Raw genomic sequence first — 22753 nt, 5'->3', positions numbered from 1 at the left:
GGCAGGGTTAGACCGCCGGAGTCCCGTGACGCCAAGGCCGGCGGCACCGGACGGTTCACCCCTCCTAGAGGACAAAGAAAGCTGAGCAGTTTCCAGGAGGCCTCAGGCTTGACTCAGGGAGGCATCCCTGGAGCTCAGGGCTCCCGACCCCTCTGGGCGTCCCGGGCTCACTGCAGGAGGCCGGAGCCACCCCGTGATGGAGACGTCCTCCTCCTCCTCGAAGCCAGCCACGATGGCCGTCTTAGCCCCTTCTCTCGCCCCTTTTCAGAGGGCAGACCCTGAACCATGGACAGCCCCCACATACAACCGCTGACTGGGGGGCACAGCCCAGGCCCTGCCTGGGCCAGGAGGGAGGTGCCAGGGGCAGATTCGGTTCTGAAATCCGAGGAGCAGGTGTCTGGGCACGGGAGCTTTCGGGCTGTGGGCTAGCTCTCCCACTCACCCTGCCATTCATTTACTCAAGCCTTCGCCAGGTGCTCCCCGTGTGCCAAGTTGGGGGCAGCCGGATGGCAGCTAGAGCGCCAGGCTTCTCCAGCGCACACTTGACTTCAGACACGAGCTGGGTGACCCTGGACTAGTCCCTCCCCCGCCGGCTTCAGTGTCCTCATCTATAAAATGAGCTGGAGAAAGAAGTGGCCAAGGGCTCCCTCCTTGCCAAAACCCCCAGTGGGATCCCGAAGAGCCAGACACGACTGAAAGACGGACTCGACAAGAAGACAGCGTGCCAAGGCGAGCTCCAGCCTTCTCTCCGATGACTGACTGTTCTGCCCCCACTCGACATTCCTGCCAAACCAGACTTCTTCTGACCTGATCTCGCCCCATCTCTATGCCCTGAAGAAGCCCTTTGCCCACATCCGAAAGGCGCTCCCAACACGGCAGCTTCAGAGCCAGCCAGGCCGCTCCCTCCCCACTTCACAGAGGGAAAAACTGAGGCCGGGAGAGTTTGTGAGCCTGCCCCAAGCTTCAGGAGAGGGAGTTGAGGCCAGACCCGAGCCCGGCTAACTCTCCTGTATTTCTACCAGTGAGACACAGTCCATCAAAACAGATGCGCTAATAAGCACCCCCTAGCCGCCAGGCCTGGGTCCCCGGAGGGCAGAGAACACAGGAGCTCACGCTCCAGAGGGGCAGACATCCAGCTCTGGGCAGTCAGTGGAGGAGAGAGGCCGACAGTGGGACTCGAGAAGGGCAGGAGAGGAAGAGCGCTTCCAGGCCTCAGGGAGAGCCCAGGGAAAACGCCAGCCCGGTGGAGGGAGGCCCAGAACCACGTCCAAGAGCGGGGAGAGGCTGGCCTCACTGGATCACAGAGTACGTGGGGGAGCATAAGGTCGAGGAAGGGCCTGGGGCGAAGCGTCTTAAAAGGGAAATGGAGGAGTCTGTGTTTGATGCTGGGGTAAGAGGAAACTGCCAGAGATGCAGGGGCTCCTTCTTCCAGGAAGCCCTCCCTGGTGCCCTCTCCTCCTCCTCCTCTCTGGCCATCAGTTCCTTCCTCTATAAAATGCCCTTTCAGGTCTCTCCCAGCTCTACACCGAGGACCCCAAGTCATGTTCTTGGAGAACTCGGTCCCCACCTCTCCTGTGACACGCGAGACCCTGAGAGCTTCACAGCCATCGTGTCTGCGTTAGCCCCTCCCTGTGGGGTTCATGAAGACGGGGCTCACCTTGGATCAAACCCCTTCCGAGCCTCCGTTCCTCCTGCAGCTCCTCGGACACAGAAAGCACTTTTCCGTTCGCCTTTTCTTTCCTGGATCCTCGGATCTCTGGGCAGGAGCCACACGCCCTCCGGAGAGCTGGCCGTCATCCGGGCCTTCATGGTCTGGGAGGTGTTTGAGTGGAGTTCCAGGCTGGACGGGCCCCAGGAGAGAGCTCTGCCAGCGCCCTCACCAGAGGGGGGCGAAAGGGGGCAAAGCCGGGTCCCCTGGCAGAGGTGGCGCTCCCTGCAGTGCACTCTCCTTAGAGGAAGCAGGCTTAAGGAAGGGCCGCCTCAGGGTCAGCGGAAGCAGGGACGGCCCTCCCGGGCGGACACACCAGGTGGGTGAAGGATAAGGCCCGTCGCCCCAGGACGCGCGTAAGACTGGGCCGCCCTGGTCGGTCTGCCCTGGTCGGTCCGCCCTGGTCGGTCCGCCCTGGTCGGTCCGCCCCGGTCGGTCCGCCCTGGTCGGTCTGCCCCGGTCGGTCCGCCCCGGTCGGTCTGCCCCGGTCGGTCTGCCCTCTGCCCTGGTCAGTCTGCCCCGGTCGGTCTGCCCTGGTCGGTCTGCCCTGGTCGGTCTGCCCCGGTCGGTCTGCCCCGGTCGGTCTGCCCTCTGCCCTGGTCAGTCTGCCCCGGTCAGTCTGCCCCGGTCGGTCTGCCCTGGTCGGTCTGCCCCGGTCGGTCTGCCCTCTGCCCTGGTCAGTCTGCCCCGGTCAGTCTGCCCCGGTCGGTCTGCCCTGGTCGGTCTGCCCCGGTCAGTCTGCCCCGGTCGGTCTGCCCTGGTCGGTCCGCCCTGGTCGGTCTGCCCCGGTCGGTCCGCCCCGGTCGGTCTGCCCCGGTCGGTCTGCCCTCTGCCCTGGTCAGTCTGCCCCGGTCGGTCTGCCCCGGTCGGTCTGCCCCGGTCGGTCTGCCCCGGTCAGTCTGCCCCGGTCAGTCTGCCCCGGTCGGTCTGCCCCGGTCAGTCTGCCCCGGTCGGTCTGCCCCGGTCGGTCTGCCCCGGTCGGTCTGCCCCGGTCGGTCTGCCCCGGTCGGTCTGCCCCGGTCGGTCTGCCCCGGTCGGTCTGCCCCGGTCGGTCTGCCCCGGTCGGTCTGCCCCGGTCGGTCTGCCCCGGTCGGTCTGCCCCGGTCGGTCTGCCCCGGTCGGTCTGCCCCGGTCGGTCCGCCCTGGTCGGTCTGCCCCGGTCGGTCCGCCCCGGTCCTCCAGGCCACAAGACAGCCTTCATGAGCTTTGCCGGCGCTCACTCCGCCTTCTCTCCTCTCCCCGCAGGGGACCTAGAAGGCTGCCCTGGCCGCTGGCTCCCGGGTGTTAATCAGCAGGCTCATAAACAGATGTGGTTCCACTAATCCCGGCCTCGCTTAGTGAAGTGAACTACGGCCAGAGGAGAGAAGGCTGGCCGCTGCGGGCAGAGCCGTGCCCTGGGCTCCCAGGAGCCCAAAGGCCTGCCCAGCGCGCTGTTCTGGCTCCAAGCCTCCTGCGCGGATCCCATGCTGGCGGCCAGGAGAGGCAGCGCGTGTTCACAGCGTCTCCGGAAGTGACGCACATCACAGCTGCTACCGAAGGGGGGTCAGTCGTTCCGCTCCCGCCCTGTCCTTCACGGCCGCATTCGGGGTCTTCTCAGTGGTTGGCCATTTCCCTCCAGAGGCGGAGGCGGAGGCTCCCTGAGGGTGAATGACTGAGAGCAGGCCTCTGTTGGTGGTCATCCCAAGGGTACCAGGGTTTCCCAAGCCGCCTGGGAACAAACTGGCTGGGTGACTCCTGCCAGAGATTAGCAGCTCTGAGCCTCCAGGAGTCCTTCCGGGTACACCCAGGTCTCCACCCCAGCCTGGCTGCAAGTGGAGGCTCCCTCCCTCTGGGACTTCCTTACAAGGGAGAAGACCTCTATGCAGGGACTTATCCAGGGTCACCTGGTCTGGCTTCTTCAGGCAAAGCTCCTGGAGGCAGCCTAGGAGAGGACCAGGGGAAGGAACTGGGGACCCTTCATCTGGGGAAGCCCCAAGGGGGCAGGTGAGAGGATGTCCGCTGGAAGAGAGATTAGGCTTGTCCTGGGGAAGTGGAGGGTGGGGATGGAAGTCACCCAGTGGATATGAAGTCAACACAAAAGACCTTAAAAACCTTCTTTTTTTTTAACAAAAGTGGAAGAAAAGATGTGGCTTGAAATCCCCAGCCTCTCCGGTCCCAAAGGCTTATCTCTGAGGAAGTCCTCCTTTCCATTCTTTCCAGGGGTTTCACACTTCCAAAGACTCGGTCACCCACTCTCCCAACTCCTGTCAAACCCCTCCCTGCCTCAGGAATCATCCCGAGCGACGTGACCTTTCACCCTGTTTGCCTCTGTTTCCTCATCTGTAAAATGAGCTGGAGAAAACGATGACAAGCCCTCCAGTACCCGGGCCAAGAAGAGTCCGACGCAACAGAATGACAGCACATCAAAACTCATTAGAAAGGCACGGAGACAGATGAAGGATGTACCCAAGGCGAGTCACAGAGAATCATGTCGGAGGGTGAACTCGAACTCAAGTCCTCTCCCCCAAGTCTCTTGATGTCACGCCCCTCCTCGGTAGCCTCTCTGCCTGCCTCTACGGAAAGGCCGCCTGGATTTTCTTGCCAGGGCACTTTCTTGACTTTTAAGGCACTTGGGACCAAGGCTGGCTAGGACACGTAATCGCAGTTTATTCACTCCAGCTAATTAGCTGGTGGTTATTGGCTGGTGGATCTTGTGCCCTTCCCGGAGGCTGCAGAGGACCAGGCCTTCCGCCGAGCCCCAGAGAAACTTTTCACCTGGTTTTGGAACAGGCTGGCACAAAGGCCTCTGGATCACTCCTTATCGGGTTCCCAGGGCTCCACCCACGCCTGGGGAGAGGCACCAAAACACCTCCACTAAGGAGATCTCAGCCCATCCAAGGGCTCCCTTCTGCGGGTCTCTTTGCCTTGGGGTCTAATCCATTTAGGGTCTGCCCCATCAGTGGACCCCCTGCAAAAGGGGGGAGCGTCTCGAAATGCCTACTCTCCTCCACAAGCACACCCAGTCCATCAGTCCCTTTACAGCAAATTCGGCTCCCTGGAGCCCCCCAGCCCCCACGCTGCCTCGTCCTTCCCTACGAGGGAGAGGAATCCCCCCAAGGCTCCCTGGGACCTAAACTAGTCCTTCTTTTTTTAAGCCCTTACCTTGTGTCTTGACATTAATTCTAAGACAGAAGAGCAGGGAGGGGTGATGAAGCAGCCTGAGGCGGGCCCTGCCCAGGGTCACGGACCTCCCAAATCCAGGACTGGCCCTCTGACCACCGCACTACCTAGCGCCCCCCCTAATTCTCGTTCTTCGGTTCCCACCCTTCTCTCTCAGACAATCTCCATCTCGTCGAAGTGGATCTTGGACACACGCGGATATTTCTCTCCAAGAGAGGGGCACTCCTGGAGGGCGGGCGGAGTCTCCGACCTTCCGGGTATCCCCAGAGTGTGCTTGGCACACAGCAGGTGCTTCACACGTGCTCCTCATGGGCCGAGCGGCCGTCAGCCGGCGCGTTGGACATTCCCTTCTTTTCACCATTCTTCCCATGGACACCGGGGTGAGGCCATCCCTCGATTCCGCCCCGCGTTGGACATTCCCTTCTTTTCACCGTTCTTCCCATGGACCCCGGGGTGTGGCCATCCCTCGATTCCGCCTACCTCATTCCACATCGGTTCATTAAGGACTTCCCAGGCTTTTAAGTCTTTCTACTCGGCATTTCTTGTGGCCCAAACGACTCCATCGCGTTTCTGTCCCACCATCGGTTTAGCCATTCCCCAACAGGTGGGCATTGTAAAAATGGCGATCTGAGCCCCGGACTTCAATCCCCAGAAGTCCTGGGCCACTTCCCAGAATGCTTTGTAACCTCACCTGAATCCCCACCTGGGCTGAGAACAAATTATTATTTGGACTAACTCCGCCTACTTCAGGCTCTCTCTCTCGTGGCTCTCTGCCTAGCGGACAAAATGTGGGTTGCACGTGCTTTCTTATTTTGTATTTTCTTTATTTCTTAATCTTTAATAAACCTCATAAAGATATAATATTTCTAGCAGAGAAACGACATTTTAATCTTTACAGCATCAGCTCTGCTTCCCGTTCTCGGCTGCTCCAAAATGTGTGGCCCTTTAAATGCAAAGAACAGAAATCTGTTCACTGAACTTCGCCTGGGTGGGGAGAGGGGAGGCCTTTCGAGGCTCCCCAACAGCCTAGAGTCACCTCTGTGGCCGAGCCGGTCTCCGTCAGACCCTGGAAAGGAAGCTGGACCTGGAGTGGAAGGACCAGTCCCGGTCTTGACTCTTGGGAAAGTCTCTGAAACTCCCAACCAGCAGAACGAAGGCGTTGGGCAGATGATCTCCGAGACTTTTCTGCCCAACTCGAACAGCTCTATAAGTGTAGGAGAAAGACCGATGGTGGGGTGCACGAGGCTGGCCCCTCAACTCTAGTTCCCGGGCTCCGCCGCTGCTAAGTCCCTACACACTCAGTCTCCTTGTCTAGAGAGCGAGGGGACTAGACTAGACGGCCTTCGGGGCCCTTCTAGCTCCAGTCTTGTGTTCTGTGGGGCCTCCAGCCCAGGCCAGGCTTCTCTCGGTGTCCACTAAGAGCACCCAAGTGTCCCTGGCTCCATGCCATGATGAGGACTCCCACTGAGCTAGCAGTCCCCTCAAACCTCCGGCCTACTCACACCCAGGGCATCCATCGTACCCTAACTGGCCCGTCCTCTCGTCCACGACAACCCCATCTCTACTTGTTTCCCCCAGGTTACAATTTTTAATAATCCTTGTCCAACATTCTGCAATCCATGTGCTCTCCCACTCTTCTCCTCTCTCCAAGATGGCAGGTAACATGATGTGGGCTGCACATGTGGTACCCTACAAAACAGACTTCATGTTCATCCCGTTGTGAAAGAAGACACACAGCGCTTACAAAGTCCTTCACAGCGGAGCATCCTACGTCACTGCTGATGCTTCTCCTGCTTCTGCTCCCTTCACTGGGTGTCCCTTCATAGAAGTCTCTCCTAGGTTTTTTTGATCATTTTATTTGTCATTTCTTATGGCACAAAAATATTTTCTTACAAGCATACACTACAACTTGTTCAGCCAATCCCCAGTTGATGGGCACCCCTCAGTTTCCAAGCCTTTGCCACCACAAAAATTTGGGACTGCTGCTATAAATATTTTTGCACAAATAGATCCTTTTTCCCTCTTTGATCTCTTTGGAATACACACCGAGTGGTAATCCTGTGTCAAAGGGCACGCACAGGTTTGTGGCCCTTTAGGCATGGCTCCAAATTGCTTTCCAGAATGGTTATCAGTACCCCTAAATTTCCTGAAGTCTTCAAGGACCAACGCAGTGAACACTTCCTCCAGAGAGCTCACCTCTCCTTCCTCCTGCTCCAGGGACAATGAACTCTCTTCCAATTTCTCTGAATAACATCTTTCTCTATGTTCTAAGGTCCCTCCAGCTCTGACATTCTGGGTTCTGGGTTCTGAGGTCCTTCATAGCTCTGATGGTCTAAGTTCTCTGTCCTACAACCCTTTCCCTCTGACATCTGGGTTCTGGGTTCTGAGGTCCTTCCCAGCTCTGATGTTCTCTGTCCTAAGTCCCTTTCCATCGGACATTCTACATTCTATGCTTTAAGGTCCTTCATAATTCTGATGTTCTAAGTTCTCCGTCCTACGGCCCCAATCTACATTAATTCTACTCCCTCTCACAGCAGTTTTTTTTTTTAAACAAGTTTCTCTTCACTAGGAGGAAATTCTCCCTATCTCTGTATCCCCAGGGCCCAACACCACGGTTGCTGAATTGTTGGTCACCCACACATGCTTTTTTTTTTAAAAACCCTTACCTTCTGTCTTATGATTATTAGTTCCAATGCAGAAGAGTGGCAAGGACTAGGGAAATAAGAGTTAAGTGACTTGTCCAGGGTCACACAGCTAGGAAGTATCTGAGGTCAGCTTTGAATCCAAGACCTCCCATCTCCAGGCCTAGCTCTCTGTCCATTGAGCTACCCAGCTGCCCCTCATAAGCTGCTCTTTCCCAGCCATAACCCAAGGATCATTGATTTAGAACTGGTTAGGCACTTAGAGGCCAGCCAGAATAACTCCTTCATTTACAGATAAATAAACTGAAGAAGAGAAAAGTTAAGGGACTGGGGCAAGGTATCATACAGATAATGAGTCTTCTTATGATGAAAATTATCTCGAGACTGGTTTTTGGTTAAGAATCTCAGTTTATTGATTAGGCCAGCAACATAACCAATAAAGTGGCAGATCAATGGCCCTCTTGGAGACCAAAGACACCAATGGACCTGGCTCAGGTCCCTATATAGACTTTGGGGAGTTCATTATTCAGCTCCTTCCTTGAATATCCCAAGACATCTCTGATTGGTAAATAGCTAATTAGGAGGTGGTCCATCAAACTCTGAACCTTTCCCCATGCCCAGTCTTGGGGCTCACACACCCAGGAAAAGAACTCTGGTCCCCTTCATTTATTAGCCAAACTCTGTTTAAAGGAAGACATTCTTTGGGATTCCTAAGGCCAAACAAAATGTAAAAAGCAACAGATTGGATAGAATCTCGACCCAGATTACAAACAAGTGATTCTCTCTATTATACAGGAATTGATGGGTTGGGCTTTCATAATCCAGGGCCCAGATGAGATAAGATGTGAGCTCTGATAGTCTTGACTCCAAGCTCTCTACCTCTCCACTTGTCAGAATTCTCCCAGTTCTTCAAGGTACAGGGGCCAAATACCAGTTCAAATTCAGAACCTCTTCCCTGACCCCTCTCTGGCACTCCCAGTAGTTTAAAGAAAAAAAAGATGGGGGGGGGGGGCAGCTAGATGCCACAATAGATAAAGAGCTGGGCCTGGAGTCAGAAGGACCTGTGTTCAAATTCAGCCTCGAACACTTACTATCTATGTGATCCTGGGCAAGTTGCTTAACCCTGCTTACCTCAGTTTCCTCATCTGTAAAATGAGCTAGAGAAAGAAATGGCAAACCACTCCAGGATCTTTACCCAGAAAACCCCAAATGAAGAGTCAGACAGGACTGAAACAACTGAATGACAAAGCATGATATATCAACATAAAAATACAGTAAGACTTTTTCTTAATGAATATGCTCTGTAGTCATGTTAACCCTTTTCAGGACAGCACAACACTCATGAGCATTATCTTGTTTGAACCTCAAAACAGCCTTGATCTGTGATTCCATTTTGAAGAGCAAGTTCCCTGGGAGGAACCACTTCTGCACCTCACATTCTTAGAGAAGGCCTGGGGCCCAGAAAGTGAACCTTTGCTCTAGGTACCCAGCTAGCATGTCCGTCAGAAGGAAGATCTGAAGCCAGATTTTCCTGATTCTGGGACCCACTCCGTATCTACAGTCCATACCTCTTGAGTCGATAGGAAAGGCATTATTCCCATTTCACAGAAAACAAAACTGAGACTCAGAGAGGTTGTGGGTTGCCCACAACCACATGGTTAGTGTCCAACATCTGAACTCAGGTTTCTTATGATCCAGAGATCAAACTCTTCATTTTACAGAACTTGAGACTGGGAGATAAAGGGACTGCCAGGGGTTACAGAAGTAGGATGGCAGTGCTGGGATCTGAACCCAAGTCCTGTGACTCCCAATGCCACAGTATGATATTTCCTTATTCCACAGCAGAAAATGCACGGGATGAGGAAAGAAAATCCCTAGATTCCCGTCTCTCCTCTAACAAGTCTTAGATGCACTCTTGAGGACTTGGCTTTGGCCACCTCATTTTCTTCCACTGCAAAATGGGTTCAAAGACACTTAAAGTCACCCCACAGACACTTTTGAGAGCAAAATGCTTTGTATAAACCCTCCACGTGCTACAGAAGTGAGAGTTATTACTTCCTCTCCCAAAGTTCCAACCTCTTGCCTCTAATTTGTTTAAACAATGTCCTGATTTCACTGGAGGAAATTTTGGCTGAGGAAACCCCTTTCATCACATTAGCACCCACTGTTTTTGAGCTGCCATTTGTAATTCTGAGGTCTAATAACACTGATGCTACTTCTCATCTAAGAAAGTTCTTTGTGAACCTGGAAATGCCTTGTAAATGTGGGCTCTAACGACCAAAGACCAGTTGTACACATCTCCCAGGAAAGAAAGCCATTCACACTCCATCATAGTGGACTGGCAATTCATCTCAAGATAATTTACAGGCTGAGTTTACTGGACATGCAGACAGTAAATGACTTCCCCAGGGAAACAAAACCAGGACGTGTCTGAGATCTGGGATAGGGTCTCTCTGACCCAAGATCAGCCCTCATCTCTCTTGGGCTGACTTACCCCATTCAAGATCCTAAGAGAACAGAGGACAGACAACATTTGGGATCCCTCCTCTGATACTGCCTAGGAAAGTCACTTAAGCTCTCAGGACCTGAGTCTCTCCATCTGTAACATGAAGGGATGGTCTCTGAGTTCCCTTCCACCTCTCAAGCTATGATCATACGATATCAGTTTCTACATCAGCATTCAAGCCCCTCTCCCTATGGAAATCTACCCACAGAGGCGAAACTAAAAGTTCTGTTTTCACTCGTGTCAATCATACTTTCTGGAGTACAAATTTCACCTTCAAGCCTTGAACTGCCTCAAAACTTCTCCAGTAGAAAAAATACTTTAAAAAAATCAATTAACTGGGTAGCTGGGTTGCCTAGTGGACTGAAATCAGGAAGACCTGAGTTTAAATCTGATCTCAAATGCTTACTACCCTGAGCAAGTCATTTAATCCTGTTTGTCTCCATTTCCTCCTCTGTCAAATGAGCTAGAGAAGGAAACAGCAAACCACTACAGCATCTCTGCCAAGGAAACCCCAAATAAGGTCTTCACAAAGAGTCCTATACAACTAAAAAACAACCAAATGACAACAATAATAGAGATTATTCCTTTTGTTATCCAATCAGTTTGTCTCCCCCCAAAATAAAAAAAACAAACTATTTCAGATTGCTTACCTTCTCAGTCAGGGAAAAGGGGAGGGAAGAAGAAAATTTGGAACTCAAAAAATTTGTTAAATTTTTAAAATTGTTTTTACATGTAATTGGAGAAAAAAGTTTAAAAAAAATTAATCAATAAAATAAAATAAAATGGATTAATGCCCTCAGAAGGAAACCACCAATAGAGCAGGGAATGTTTATCACCAATGGCCTCTGAAAGCAAACAGGCCTTTGCCCCCATCAGAAAAAATGACAACCAGGTTTCACTGTGAATGGTTTTCAATGCCTGGGGCCCAGCCTGCCATTCTTTCTGGCCTGGCAGGGCTAATTAGGAAACAAGTTCCTGATAAATCTCTCTTTCAGCCTCCCTGTGCTACTCAAACTCAGCAACCTGAGGAGGAGCAGACTTCATGTACTAATTAATGGAATTCTAAGTGGTGATGCCAAAAGTCTGATCTGGAGTCAGAAGACCTAGATTTGAATCCCAGTTCTGCCCCTTAACTAAGCTGTATAACCTTGGAAAAGTCACTAAAGCTCACTAGACCTCAGTATCCTCCTCTGTAAAATGAGGGGGAAGAGGAACTGGAAAAGGAGTAAAACCAAGTCAAGAAGTTCTTAACCTGAGATCCCTAAACTTTGTTTTTAATTTTGATAACTGTATTTTCAGATAATTGGGGTTTTTTTGTAACATTGTATAATTTATTTCATGCATTTAAAAACATTCTGGGCAGAGTTCCCCAGGGTGGCTTCACCAAACTGCCAGAGACCCAGGACTTTCCAAAAAAGAATCCCTTGACTCATTGTTGTTCAGTCATGCCCAACTTTTTGTGCCCCATTTGGAGTTTTCTTGTTAGAGCTGAAGCTATTTGTCATTTCCTTCTCCAGCACATTTTACAGATGAATAAACTGAGGCAAACAGGGTTAAATGACATGCCCAGTCACCCAACTGGCAAGTATTTGAGGTCAGGTTTTCCTGATTCCCTCCACTAAACCACTTCACTGCCCTAAACCAGATGACAGCTCTATGGCTGTCATAGCAGCCTCTTCCCTAGCAGACTCCCTGAAACTTCACATGAGATGGACTTAAGAGGCAGCTTGGTGGATCCAGAATCTGGAGCCCAGGCTGCCAAACTCTGGCTCTGTTGCCTTATAGCTATGGCACTAGGGAAGTATCTTCACATGGCTGGGCCTTAATTTTCTCCTCTGTAAAATGGGTGTTATAACCTTGCAGTACCAACAACAGAGAGCCATCCCAGGGGCAGTGATGTGAATTCCTTCCTAAAAGACAATAGGCAAGGAAGTCAATAAGCACTAATACTTGTCGCTGAGAGGCCTGAGAGGCCTGCTCTCTCTCACAGATCAGTATCACCTGGCCCACAGCTTAATAACAACTGAACAAATGAATGAAATTAGTAAGGGGAAAGAGGCAAACAAGGCTGAAGTCTCCAGCAAAGCCCTAAGAAAATGGAACTGACAAGTAATCGGGAAGGAACTGACAAGTAATCCACAAGAAAATCCACAAGTAATCAGTTCCATGTCGGTAAATGACAAGACTGAACTTGGCCCATTAGAAGCACTGGGTGGGGCAGAAGGATTGACTTTTCAGGAACTATGTTTGCCTGAAGGGTTCTTTACTTGGGACCCAGGAACCCAAAGAGTCCAGGGAGTCCAAGAGCTTGGAGGAGGAGGGGGAAATGACCCCTTTATGTTTGCCCCCAAGTCACAGTGCTAATTAGGGTTTGTAAAGGGATCTCAAAATACATACAAAGTTGGGGGGGGAGGGGGAATGGGGAAGGAGACATTGGAATGGAGAGTGGGGAAAGCAGGAGGGAGAAATAATGTGAAATGGATCTAGAAAGCCAGGGGGAGCCAGACTGGTAAAGGTATTCAATGACAAACAAAAACGTTTATATTCATAGAAGAGCAAGGGATCTGAATTACAGATCTATAAATGTATTTGGTTAGATATATAGATAAGTATATTTCAATGTAATTGATTTCCTTTGTAAGCCCCTATATTTTATTTTATATATTTAAAAACATTACTTTGAAAAAGGATCCATATATAGAGGCTTCAGCCTACTGCCCAAGGATATCATGACCCACAAAAAAGTTGAGAATTCAAATCTCAAAGGCAATGGGAGCCATTGAAACTCAGTACACAGGCCAGTGAAAGTCAGAACCAGAGTGGGGGAGTGAGGGACCAAAAGAGCTCAAAAGAAGTAAGCTTCAAGAGGAAGCAATCTGTCACTATTTGCAGATAATATGATGGTTTTATGTAGAGAATCCTAGAGAATCAACTGAAAAGCGAGTAGAAATAATTAATAACTTTAGCAAAGTTGCAGGATACAAAATAAACCCACAGAAATCATCAGCTTTTCTATATATTTCTAACAAAATCCAGTAGCAAGAGATAGAAAAATAAAGTCCACTTAAAATACCTTTAGATAACATGAAATACCTGGGAAACTGCCTGCCAAGACAAATTTGCCAAGGAATTATATGGACACAGCTACAAAACCCTTTTCACCCAAATAAAGTCAGACCTAAACAATGAGAAAATTATCAATTGCTCATGGGTAGCTGAGCTAATATAATAAAAATGACAATTTTACCTTAATTCCTTTACTTATTCAGTGCCATATCGATGCAACTACCTTAAATTATTTTCTAGAACTAGAAAAATAACAAAATTCATCTAGAAGGACAAAAGATCAAGCGCATCAAGGAAAATAATGGGAAAAAATGTGAAAGAAGGTGGCCTAGCAGTGCCAGATCTCAAACTGTACTACAAAGAACATCAGAACATCCTGGTACTGGCTAAGATATAACATAGTAGATCAATGGAATAGATTAGGTACACAATATACAGTTCTAAATGACCTTACTGGGGGCAGCTGGGTGGCTTAGTGGGTTGAGAGCCAGGCCCAGAGATGGGAAGTCCTAGGCTCAAATCTGGCCTCAGACACTTCCTGGCTGTGTGACCCTGGGCAAGTCACTTAACCCCCATTGCCTAACCCTTACCATTCTTCCCCTCCCCCTCCTGAGTAGCTTGACCTGTCCATCAAACATTCCTGAAATAACACAGTTGTGCCAGGTTTGCATCCCTCTACCTACATGCTGTAGGTAAAGGCTTTGGGCTTGTGAGAAGAGAACAAAGAAGGAAGAAGTCAGGAACAGAGCAGGCAAGTGAGAGGGATGGAGGAAGAGACATGCAGGCTAGGGACCACGTGATCAGGTTACTTATAGGAATAACTGTCTACCTTTTCCAATAAACTTTATAAAATATATATCTAGGTAGAAATATTATTCCAAGTCTTACAATTCTAAGACAGAAGGTAAGGGTTTAAAAATAAATAAATGGCCATACCAATCTAGTGTTTGACAAACCCCCAAATCCCTGCTGAGGGGATATGAACTCACTATCTGACAAAAACTGTTAGGAAAACAGTATGGCAGAAACTAGGCGTAGACCAATATCTCACACCAGATACCAAGAGAAGGACAAGACGGGTATATGATTTAGACATAAAAGTGACCCAATTAGCAAATTAGCCACTCAGACATATAAAGAAGGGAAGAATTTATAACCAAACAAGAGATAGGGAACATTATGAGATATAAAATGAAGAATTTTGATTATATTAAATTAAAAAGCTTTTGAACAAACAAAACCAATGTAACCAAGATGAGAAGGGAAATAACAAATTGGGAAAAATTTTCACAGCAAATTTCTCTGACAAAGATCTCATTTCTCAAATTTATAAAGAACTAAATCAAATTTATAAGAATACAAGCCATTCCACAATTGACAAACGATCAAAGGATATGAACAAACAATCTTCAGGTAGAGAAGATCGATGATCCCATGAAAAAATGTTCCAAATCACCCTGGATTAGAGAAATGCAAATTAAAACAACTCTGAGGCACCACCTCACACCCATCAGACTGGCCAATATGGCAGTAAAGTGATAAATGCTGGGGAGGATGTGGCACTAAGGCAGTTAGTGGAATTGTGAACTGATCCAACCATTCTGGAGGACAATTTGGAACTGTGCCCAAAGGGCTATAAAACTGTGCAAACCCTTTGATCTGTACCCCAAAGAGATCATTAAAAAGGGAAAAGAACTTATACAAAAACATTTCCAGCAGCTCTTTTTGTGCTGGCAAAGAAGTGGAAATGGAGAGGAATGACTGAAAAAACTATGTTGCGGGATAGTGATGGAATACTATGGCGCTGTAAGAAACCACGAAGAGGATGACTTCCGAAAAAGCTATTAAGACCTACCTGAACTGAAGGAGAGAGAAATAAGCAGAACCAGGAGAATATTAACATTGTACACAGTTACAGAAATATCACGGGACTGTCAGCTGCTCTCAGGGATAATTCTGATCCAGGATAATTCTGAAGGTCTTACTTAGGCCAAACAATGCTCTCCAGCTCCAGAGAAAGAACTGTTAGTCCAAATGCAGATCAAAGCATGCGATTTTCCACACTATTTACTCATGTTTTTACAGGAGTATTCTCTTAAAACAATGACCAATATGGAGTAAGTTTTGCCTGAGAACGCATGCATAAGCCAGAGCTGAGGGGGTTCAGGGAGACATTTTGGATCTTATAATTTTGAAAAACATGTTGAAAGTTATTACATGGAATTGGGAAAATAAAATAAAAATAAATAAATAAGTGAAAAGAGGAAGAATCTGAGCTCTGGTCCCTTCCTGTTGGAGTTGCATGCTCAGAAATCGATGGCAGGCCAGATGGAAAGGATAATGTCCAAGCCAGGATGCTGAGAAGATACAGGCGGTGCATCCCCTCCCCCGAACAGGGGCAAGTGGGTTGGCATGGTTAAGACTCAGTCATGGCCTCTTCCCACTGAGGCGTAACCATGCCAACCCACTTGCCCCAGGCCAGCAGAATTCAGCATCTGTCCAGCTATTAGCCCTGGAAGTTCTCCCAGCCCAGCTAACTATATCTACTCAGGGTAGGATGGCAACAGGGGCCCAAAGTACAATGCAATGTGCACAGGACCACAGGGCTAGTCACTTCCTGGTGTATCTGGGACAGGAACCCAGGACCCAAACACCTAATCCAGCCCTTAGGAAAGGCTCCCTGCTAAATGAGACAGAATATGAAAAGATTCATTTATCAAGGAGTATGGTATGGGGGGGGGGAGGGGGAGAGGGGAAGGGAGAGACAGACAGACAGAGAGAAAGAGAGACAGAGACAGAGAGAGAAACTCGGGGAAAGAGACTTGGATTGGAATCCAATCCCTGACAGCAGCTGCATGATCCTGGGCAAGTGAATTAAACTTCCTTCTGCACATTGTCCTCTTCTGCAAACTGGGGACTCGGGCTGGAAGTCCCTTCCCTCAGCGTTGGGGGTTACGAGGTGTAAAAGAGCCTGGGAAGCCCAGGGCAGAAGGGAGCTCCATCTAGAATCAGAACTGGCTCAGCTGGTCATTTCTCCCCTACAGTCCTTGGCATCCTCATCTGCACAATGGGAGGAGGAGGGCGGACTCCAGGCCTTCAGAGGACCCTCCCAGACCTAACTAAATGATCCTCTCAGAGGTCTGTAATATCTATTTGTATTTTATAGGTTTAGTTTTCTTTGTTATTCACAAACTTTCAGGGAGTTAATGAATGCAAAGAGGTCGTTACACAGAAACAGGAGTGGCCCTGGGTGGAGCAAGCCCCGGTTAGGCGGCCCATTGTGTACTGGGTGAAGTCTTGTGGGACTTCTCTTATAGTGGAAGACTTCCTTGAGGCACAAAGTGCCCAGGGTAGAGTCACCGGCCACTGGGCTTTCCAGAGCAGAGACTTGAGGCTGAAACCAGTTTCCCCCCTCCATAAGCCACCCTTCGGGCTGCTGCCACATGGATGTTCCTGAACAACTCTAACCACTCAACCACTCCTCTATTCAAAATCTCCAGGGGCTCCGGTTGACCTCTAAGATAAGAGAGAGAATGAAAGGGCTATTTCATTGGGCCCCTGTTGCCATCCTACCCCGAGTAGATATAGTTAGCTGGGCTGGGAGAACTTCCAGGGCTAATAACTCCAGGTGAGGAAACAGAAGGGACCCAAGGGGCCAGCTTTTAGAGCACCTCTTAGAGCCTGAAGGAAGCAGATGACTTTCCCAGGGTCACCCAGCTAGGAAGAGTCTGAGGCCACATTTGAACCCAGGACCTTTGGTCTCTAGACCTGGCTCCCAACCTACAGAGCCACCCAAGAGTCCCCACCCTGGCTTCTTTTAAAGCTTAATTTAGGTGCAGCCTCCCTTGGGGCCTTTCTACATCTCCCTCCCCTTCTTTCTCCTTCTGGATAAGACTGGGTGACTCTCTGTAGTTTGTATTTACTCAGCTGTGACTGAGTTCTTAACCACTCCCTACTATTATCCCCATTTTACAGCTAGAAAAACTGAAATGTTAAATGACTCGCCCCGGGTCATTCCAAAGTGAAAGCTCCAGGAAAGTTAGTTTTTGTCTTCCTCTTCCCAAGTCCTCTTCAAAAAGCATTAAAAAAAAAAAACCCAGAATTCATCCTTTTGTGGCCATAGAAGGAAGTTCGGGAGAGAAAAACTTCCTTTCTCCAAGGGAGATCCGCACCTGTTTCCAAATGACAGTCTTTAGAATTGCCCAGAGATTGATTTCCCCAGCAGGGTGTGGGCCTGAAGCAAGACCAGAAGCGGGGTCCGCCGGGCCTAGGCCAGCTCTCCTCCCCCCGAAATGCAGGTCGAATGGAATGGTCCAATTCAGAGCCCCCACCCCACCCCCCAGGCAGCCCCCGCCTCTACCGGGTGACTTTCTCGGAGCATCCCTCAGCTCCAGGAGCTTCGGAACTTAACCCCAGGGCACGCCCACCACCCAGTGTTCCCCATCCAAGCAGTAGGAAAAGGAGAGTTTCCGGGGAGTTAATAAACACACCGTCAGTTTCCCCCTCATTATTTGTCTTTCCCCATTAAGTGTCCCCAGCCAGGGTTCCCAAGCATCTCCCCTGGCCCCTCCAGGTGGAAAACACGGGCTCTGTCTCAGGGAGGAAGAAAACGGACCCTCTGAGAAGTGGTTTGCCCCGACCCACCCCAAGGGGCAAGGCTTCGGAGGCGATTCCTGGCTCCTAAAACAAAGCCTGCACCTTCTCGGGGAGCCACAAGCCTCGGCACACACCCAGGGCACAGGTGCTTCGCAGCAGGGCCCGAGTCAGTTGTCTCTAGTCCTGGGATCCCAGGCTGGAAGGACCTTTCCGGTCACCCAGTCCAACCGTTCCATTTTACAGATCGGGGGACTGAGACCCGCAGGCCCAGACAAGAGAAGGACAAGCCCAGGAAGCGACTCCGGGTTCCCGACTCCAAACGCAGCCCCACACCGAACTGGTTGTCTTTTAACCCTGGCCTTCCGTGTTTGAACCAATACTGCGTGTGGGTTCCAAGGCCCAAGAGCGTAAGGTCTGGGCTAGGAGGCTTCAGAGACGGGTCCAGGGTCGCACAGCTAGGAAGTGTGAGGCCACACTGGGGCCCGGAGCAGCGCCGGAGGGGAAGGCAGAGGGGGCTGGAATCCACACGACTGGAGGGAAAACCCAAACTCAAGGCAAAGGAAGAAGGAAGAAGAGGTGGGTCCTGGCCCCGGGGAATAGCCCCGGGCAGGCAGCCCGGCTCCGGACTAGCCAGACCGGACAGTCCCCGATTCTCGTTCCCCACAGGTCCCTGCACCCAGGCTCGGGAGGAATTTCCAGTTCGTTTCCCAAGGGATGAGGGCCTTCTCGGAGAAATGGGTCAGGAGCCCTCCCTCCCTTTGGCCCCTTCCCCTCAGCACCGCACATCTTTATCTCTCTCCGTCTCATTCATTCACTCTCCCGCCCTCCCGAGGTCTTCAGGCCCCTCCCCCGGCTATGGGTCGGGGGGAGCAGGATCTCCCCATCCCCCTAAGATGCCCCCAGCAGCCCTCGCCTCTCCCCGACCGAGTCCGTTTTCTCACGCTCCCCCACAGCCGCCTCGTTTTTCTCTTAGCCCCTCCAGCGCTTCCCGGGAAACCCCCGCCCCCAAGAGGGGAGGGGTCCGACCGGGGGCGGGGCTGGGAGCTGCCTACAGCCAAGAGACAGTCCGCGCGAAGATGAAAGATCGGGCCGCTCGACCCCCGGGAGCTCGGCGGACTAAGGGTCTGGGGGGGGGGGGGGGGAGGGAAGAGAGCCGGAAGTGGGGGGGAGAGTCCGGGGGAGGGGGGAATAGCGTCAGGGTCCCGGTCAGAGTCATGGTCCTGTGCTCACTCACCCAGAAGAACGACGAATAAGCGACGAGCGAAAACTTGAGGTAGAGGTACGAGAAGCGCTCGCAGTAGCGCACCTGCTCCGAGCCCCCGCGGACCATCGTGCTACTGCTGCCGCCGCCGCCACCGCCACCACCGTCCTCGCTGGACCCTGACTTCACCGCCGGGTAGGGCCGGGCCCAGCCCGGCCCCACCTGCGGCTGCATCTGCTGCCCGCCCACCCTGCCCCGCCCCCTCCACAGACCGGCAGCGGCGCGCGCCAATCACGGCTCCCAGCCCTCGGGGAACCACCAATGGGTTTGGGCGCAGGCGGGGCCTCGCCTGGGGCAGCCGTTGCGGTGGCTGGTCCGGGCGCTCAGAGGGCACACAGCAGGCGCTCAATGCATGCGTGCAAGCAAGCGTGAGTGCGGGTTCCTCAGCTCCTGCCGGAGGACCACGCTCGCGCCGATCCCCGAGTTTAAGGCGCCACAGGGCCACCTCCCCACGAGTGTTTTCTGCAACTGTGGAGGACAGACACTACAGCGCGCACAGGACGGAGGCTGGGGAGGGGAACCTGCACCCTTCCAAGCCACCAAAGAGTGGGGAGGCGGGGCCCCAGACGGCGCAGGCTTGTCCCAGAGCCCTACTTGCTGGTGTGCCTTGAGCAGAGACCCCCAACCGTCTTCAGTCTAAGCGCCTCCCTCGGCTCCCACCGATCCCTGCCTTGTGGTATCTGCGGGTCTCTTCCTGCCTTAGAGCGTGAGCAAGTGTAGGCAGGGACTTCGTGCTCCCTTTCTTTGTTGGCCCAGCACCTAGGCCAGTGCCCCGCACGTGGTCGGCACTTTTTGAACTGACTGGAACTCGGAGAACTTGGAGGATTTGGGATCATCTTTCTAGAGCTGGGAAGGAGATTGGGAAGGAGACACTGGAAGCCCTAGATGGGAAGAAACTGAGACCCCGGAAAGGGCGGCGTTGCTGGGCCAGCCCCCTCATTTTATAGGCTGCAAAGCTGACAAACCTAGGAGATTGAACTTGAACCCTGGTCCTCAGGTGCTCATGCCCTCACGCTCCCGCGCCTAGGGAAATAAGATTACAAGATCCCCTAAAAGGAATTTGATTTTAGGAAGGAAGGAAATCCTAGAAAGGAGATAATTCCCTGCATCTAAGAAGTGAGTGACAGCCGGGACTGAATAGTGGATACATTAGCAAAACAAAGTTACTGTATTTTTTTTTCTTTCTCTAAAGGTTCAGTTTAAAGGTTTCAGAGTTGTATGATGTAAAAAGACAAAGGACTTCTGGAAAGGGGGGGATTGAGGGGAGGGGGAGAGCAGAGAAGCCAAATCACAGCACCTTTGTCATCACTTCCTGGACTTTCTCTAGATCTTCATTTCAAAAGGCAAAGGAGGAACCACTGGGTATGGACAGTTAGATTATACATTGATTTGGAGCTGAAAAATCCCTCAAAAACCATCTAGTCCCATTTTACAAACGTGGAAACTGAGGCATGAGGTTGGCTAAGTGACCCTGGTCACTGAGATAGTGGCAGAGGTGAGGTTTGACCTCAGATTCTGTAATTCCCAACACTTTCTGCAGATTGGAGGAATTTCCAAATGGAACACATAGGTTTCAGAGCCAAGAAAGGGATCTACTGAGATCATCAGAATCCAGTCCTTTCATTTTACTAAGGAGGAAACTGAGGGTAAGAAAGAAAAGAGACCTGACTTACTGAAAGTCAGCCAAGTAAATAAATAGTTCCACCCAGGTTCAAACCTAATTTCAAGCCCTGACCTTTGTGGGCAGAAACAACAGCATGAAATGGAACTGAAGGGGAAGTGAAATAAAGGTACCCATGAGGAACCTGGTGTTGAAATCTGAAACAAACTCAAGAACTTAATTATAAAACACCCTTTGTACAAATTAAATCAGGTTTAAATAATTGGAGAAATATTAATTGTTCATGGGTGGGCAGAGTCAATGTAATTAAAATTATAATCCTAGTATTTATTCAATGCCATCCCAATTAAATTATCAAAAATTTATTTTTTGAGCTCAAAAAATATAAAATTCCTTTAGAAGACCAAAAGGAATATCAAGGGAATTAATAAAAGCAAATGTAAAGGAAAGAGGTCTAACGATACCAAATTTTAAACTGTATTATAAAGCAGTAATTATCAAATACTGTTACGGGCTAAAATATAGGAAGATTGTTCAGTGAAACAGAACAGACATAATAAATAGTAGTAAAAGTTTATAGTAACCTTGTGCTTGACAAAAGTAAAGATCTAAACTCTTGGGATAAGAATTCACTATTTGAAGAATGCTATCCATACCCAGAGAAAGAACTGTGGGAATAGAAATGCAAAAGAAAAACATGAGATTGATCACATGGTTTGATGGGGATATGATTGGGGATGGTGACTTTATTTTTTTTAACATTATTTTTTTATTTGGTCAATTTCAAACATTATTCCTTGGTTACAAAAATCATTTTCTATTCCCCCCACCCCTCCCACAACCGAGGCACAATTCCACTGGGTATTACATGTGTCCTTGATCAGAACCCATTTCCATGTTGTTGGTGTTTGGGGATGTAGATACTAAATGATCACTCTATTGCAAATATTAATAATATGGAAATAGGTTTTGAATAATGATACATGTAAAACCTAATGGAATTGCTCATTGGCTCTGGGAGGGGAGAGGAAAGAAGAGAGGGGAAAAAATTAATCATATCTTCACATAGCCATGGGAAAATATTATTATTAATTAATTAATTTTTAAAAATAATTCACTACTTGCTAAAAATTGTTGGGAAAACTGGAAAGCAGTCTGTCAGAAACTAGTATAGACCAAGATTACAGTATTTACCATGAAGATGAAATCAAAATAGATCATAGGTTAAACATAAAGGAAGATTAAAACAAATTAGAAGAACATGGAACATATTATTTATCAAATTCATAGGTAGAAGAAATTTATGAATAAATAAGAGATAGCATTATAAGATATAAAGTGGTTAATTTTGATTACTTTACATTTTATAAGTTTTGTACAAATAAACTAAAGTAGCCAGATTAGAAGGAAAGCAGACAATATGGGGGAAGAAGGAAATTTTATAGACAATTTCTCAGATAGAGGTCTCATCTCAAATATATAGAAATTGTTGCAAATTTACAGCAATGAGCCATTCCCCAATTAGCCAAAGTTCAAAAGATATGAAGGTTTTGGATAAAGATATCAAAGTTATGTATATAGCCATATGAAAAATATGCTCTAAATCTTTACTGACTAGAGAAATGCAAATCAAAACAACTGAGATATCATCTCACAGCTATCAGATTGGTTATAATAATAAAATTGAATCCTGGTGGAATGTGGGAAAATGGTGACACTAATACCCTGTTGGTGGAACTGTGAATTGAGTCAATCATTTTGGAGAGCAACCTGGAATTATGCCCAAAGAGTTATAAAACTGGATATATCTTTATACTCACCCAGCAATGCCTCTATTAGATTTGTTTTCCAAGGTGTTCAGGTAAAAAGGAAAAGAATCCACATGTTCTAAAATATTTATAGCAACTTTCTTTGTAATGGCAAAAGACTGGAAATTAAGAGGATGCCCATCAATTGGGGAAATGGTTGAAAAAGTTGTGGTGTAAGATTGTGACAGAATACTACTTTGAGGTAAGAAATGATGAAAGGTTAATTTTAAAAAATGGAAAAACCAATGATGAAATCAGGAAATAAAATGAGCAGAACCAAGAGAACAAATACAGCAAAAGAAATATTGTTTGAAGAATAACTGTAAATGTCCATCTCCAGAAAAAGAACTGACAAATAAAAACATATGAGACATAGTTTTATATAT

General features: G+C 49.3%; 1 protein-coding gene across 1 annotated transcript in view; it reads right to left on the bottom strand.

Annotated features, from left to right (window-relative positions):
* The window catches only part of TSPAN15 (tetraspanin 15), a 57423-nt gene extending 38283 nt beyond the window's left edge, over window positions 1–19140 (bottom strand). The window contains exon 1 of the mRNA XM_056796459.1: window positions 18912–19140. Within this exon, the coding sequence (XP_056652437.1) occupies window positions 18912–19112 (201 nt within the window). The 5' untranslated portion in view covers window positions 19113–19140. The remainder of the gene's footprint in view (window positions 1–18911) is intronic.
* Between the last annotated feature and the right edge of the window lie 3613 nt (window positions 19141–22753).

The sequence above is a fragment of the Monodelphis domestica genome, chromosome 1 (assembly GCF_027887165.1).
Source record: "Monodelphis domestica isolate mMonDom1 chromosome 1, mMonDom1.pri, whole genome shotgun sequence".
NCBI classification, from domain to species: Eukaryota; Metazoa; Chordata; class Mammalia; order Didelphimorphia; family Didelphidae; genus Monodelphis; species Monodelphis domestica.
This window is presented reverse-complemented; position numbering and strand designations above follow the sequence as displayed.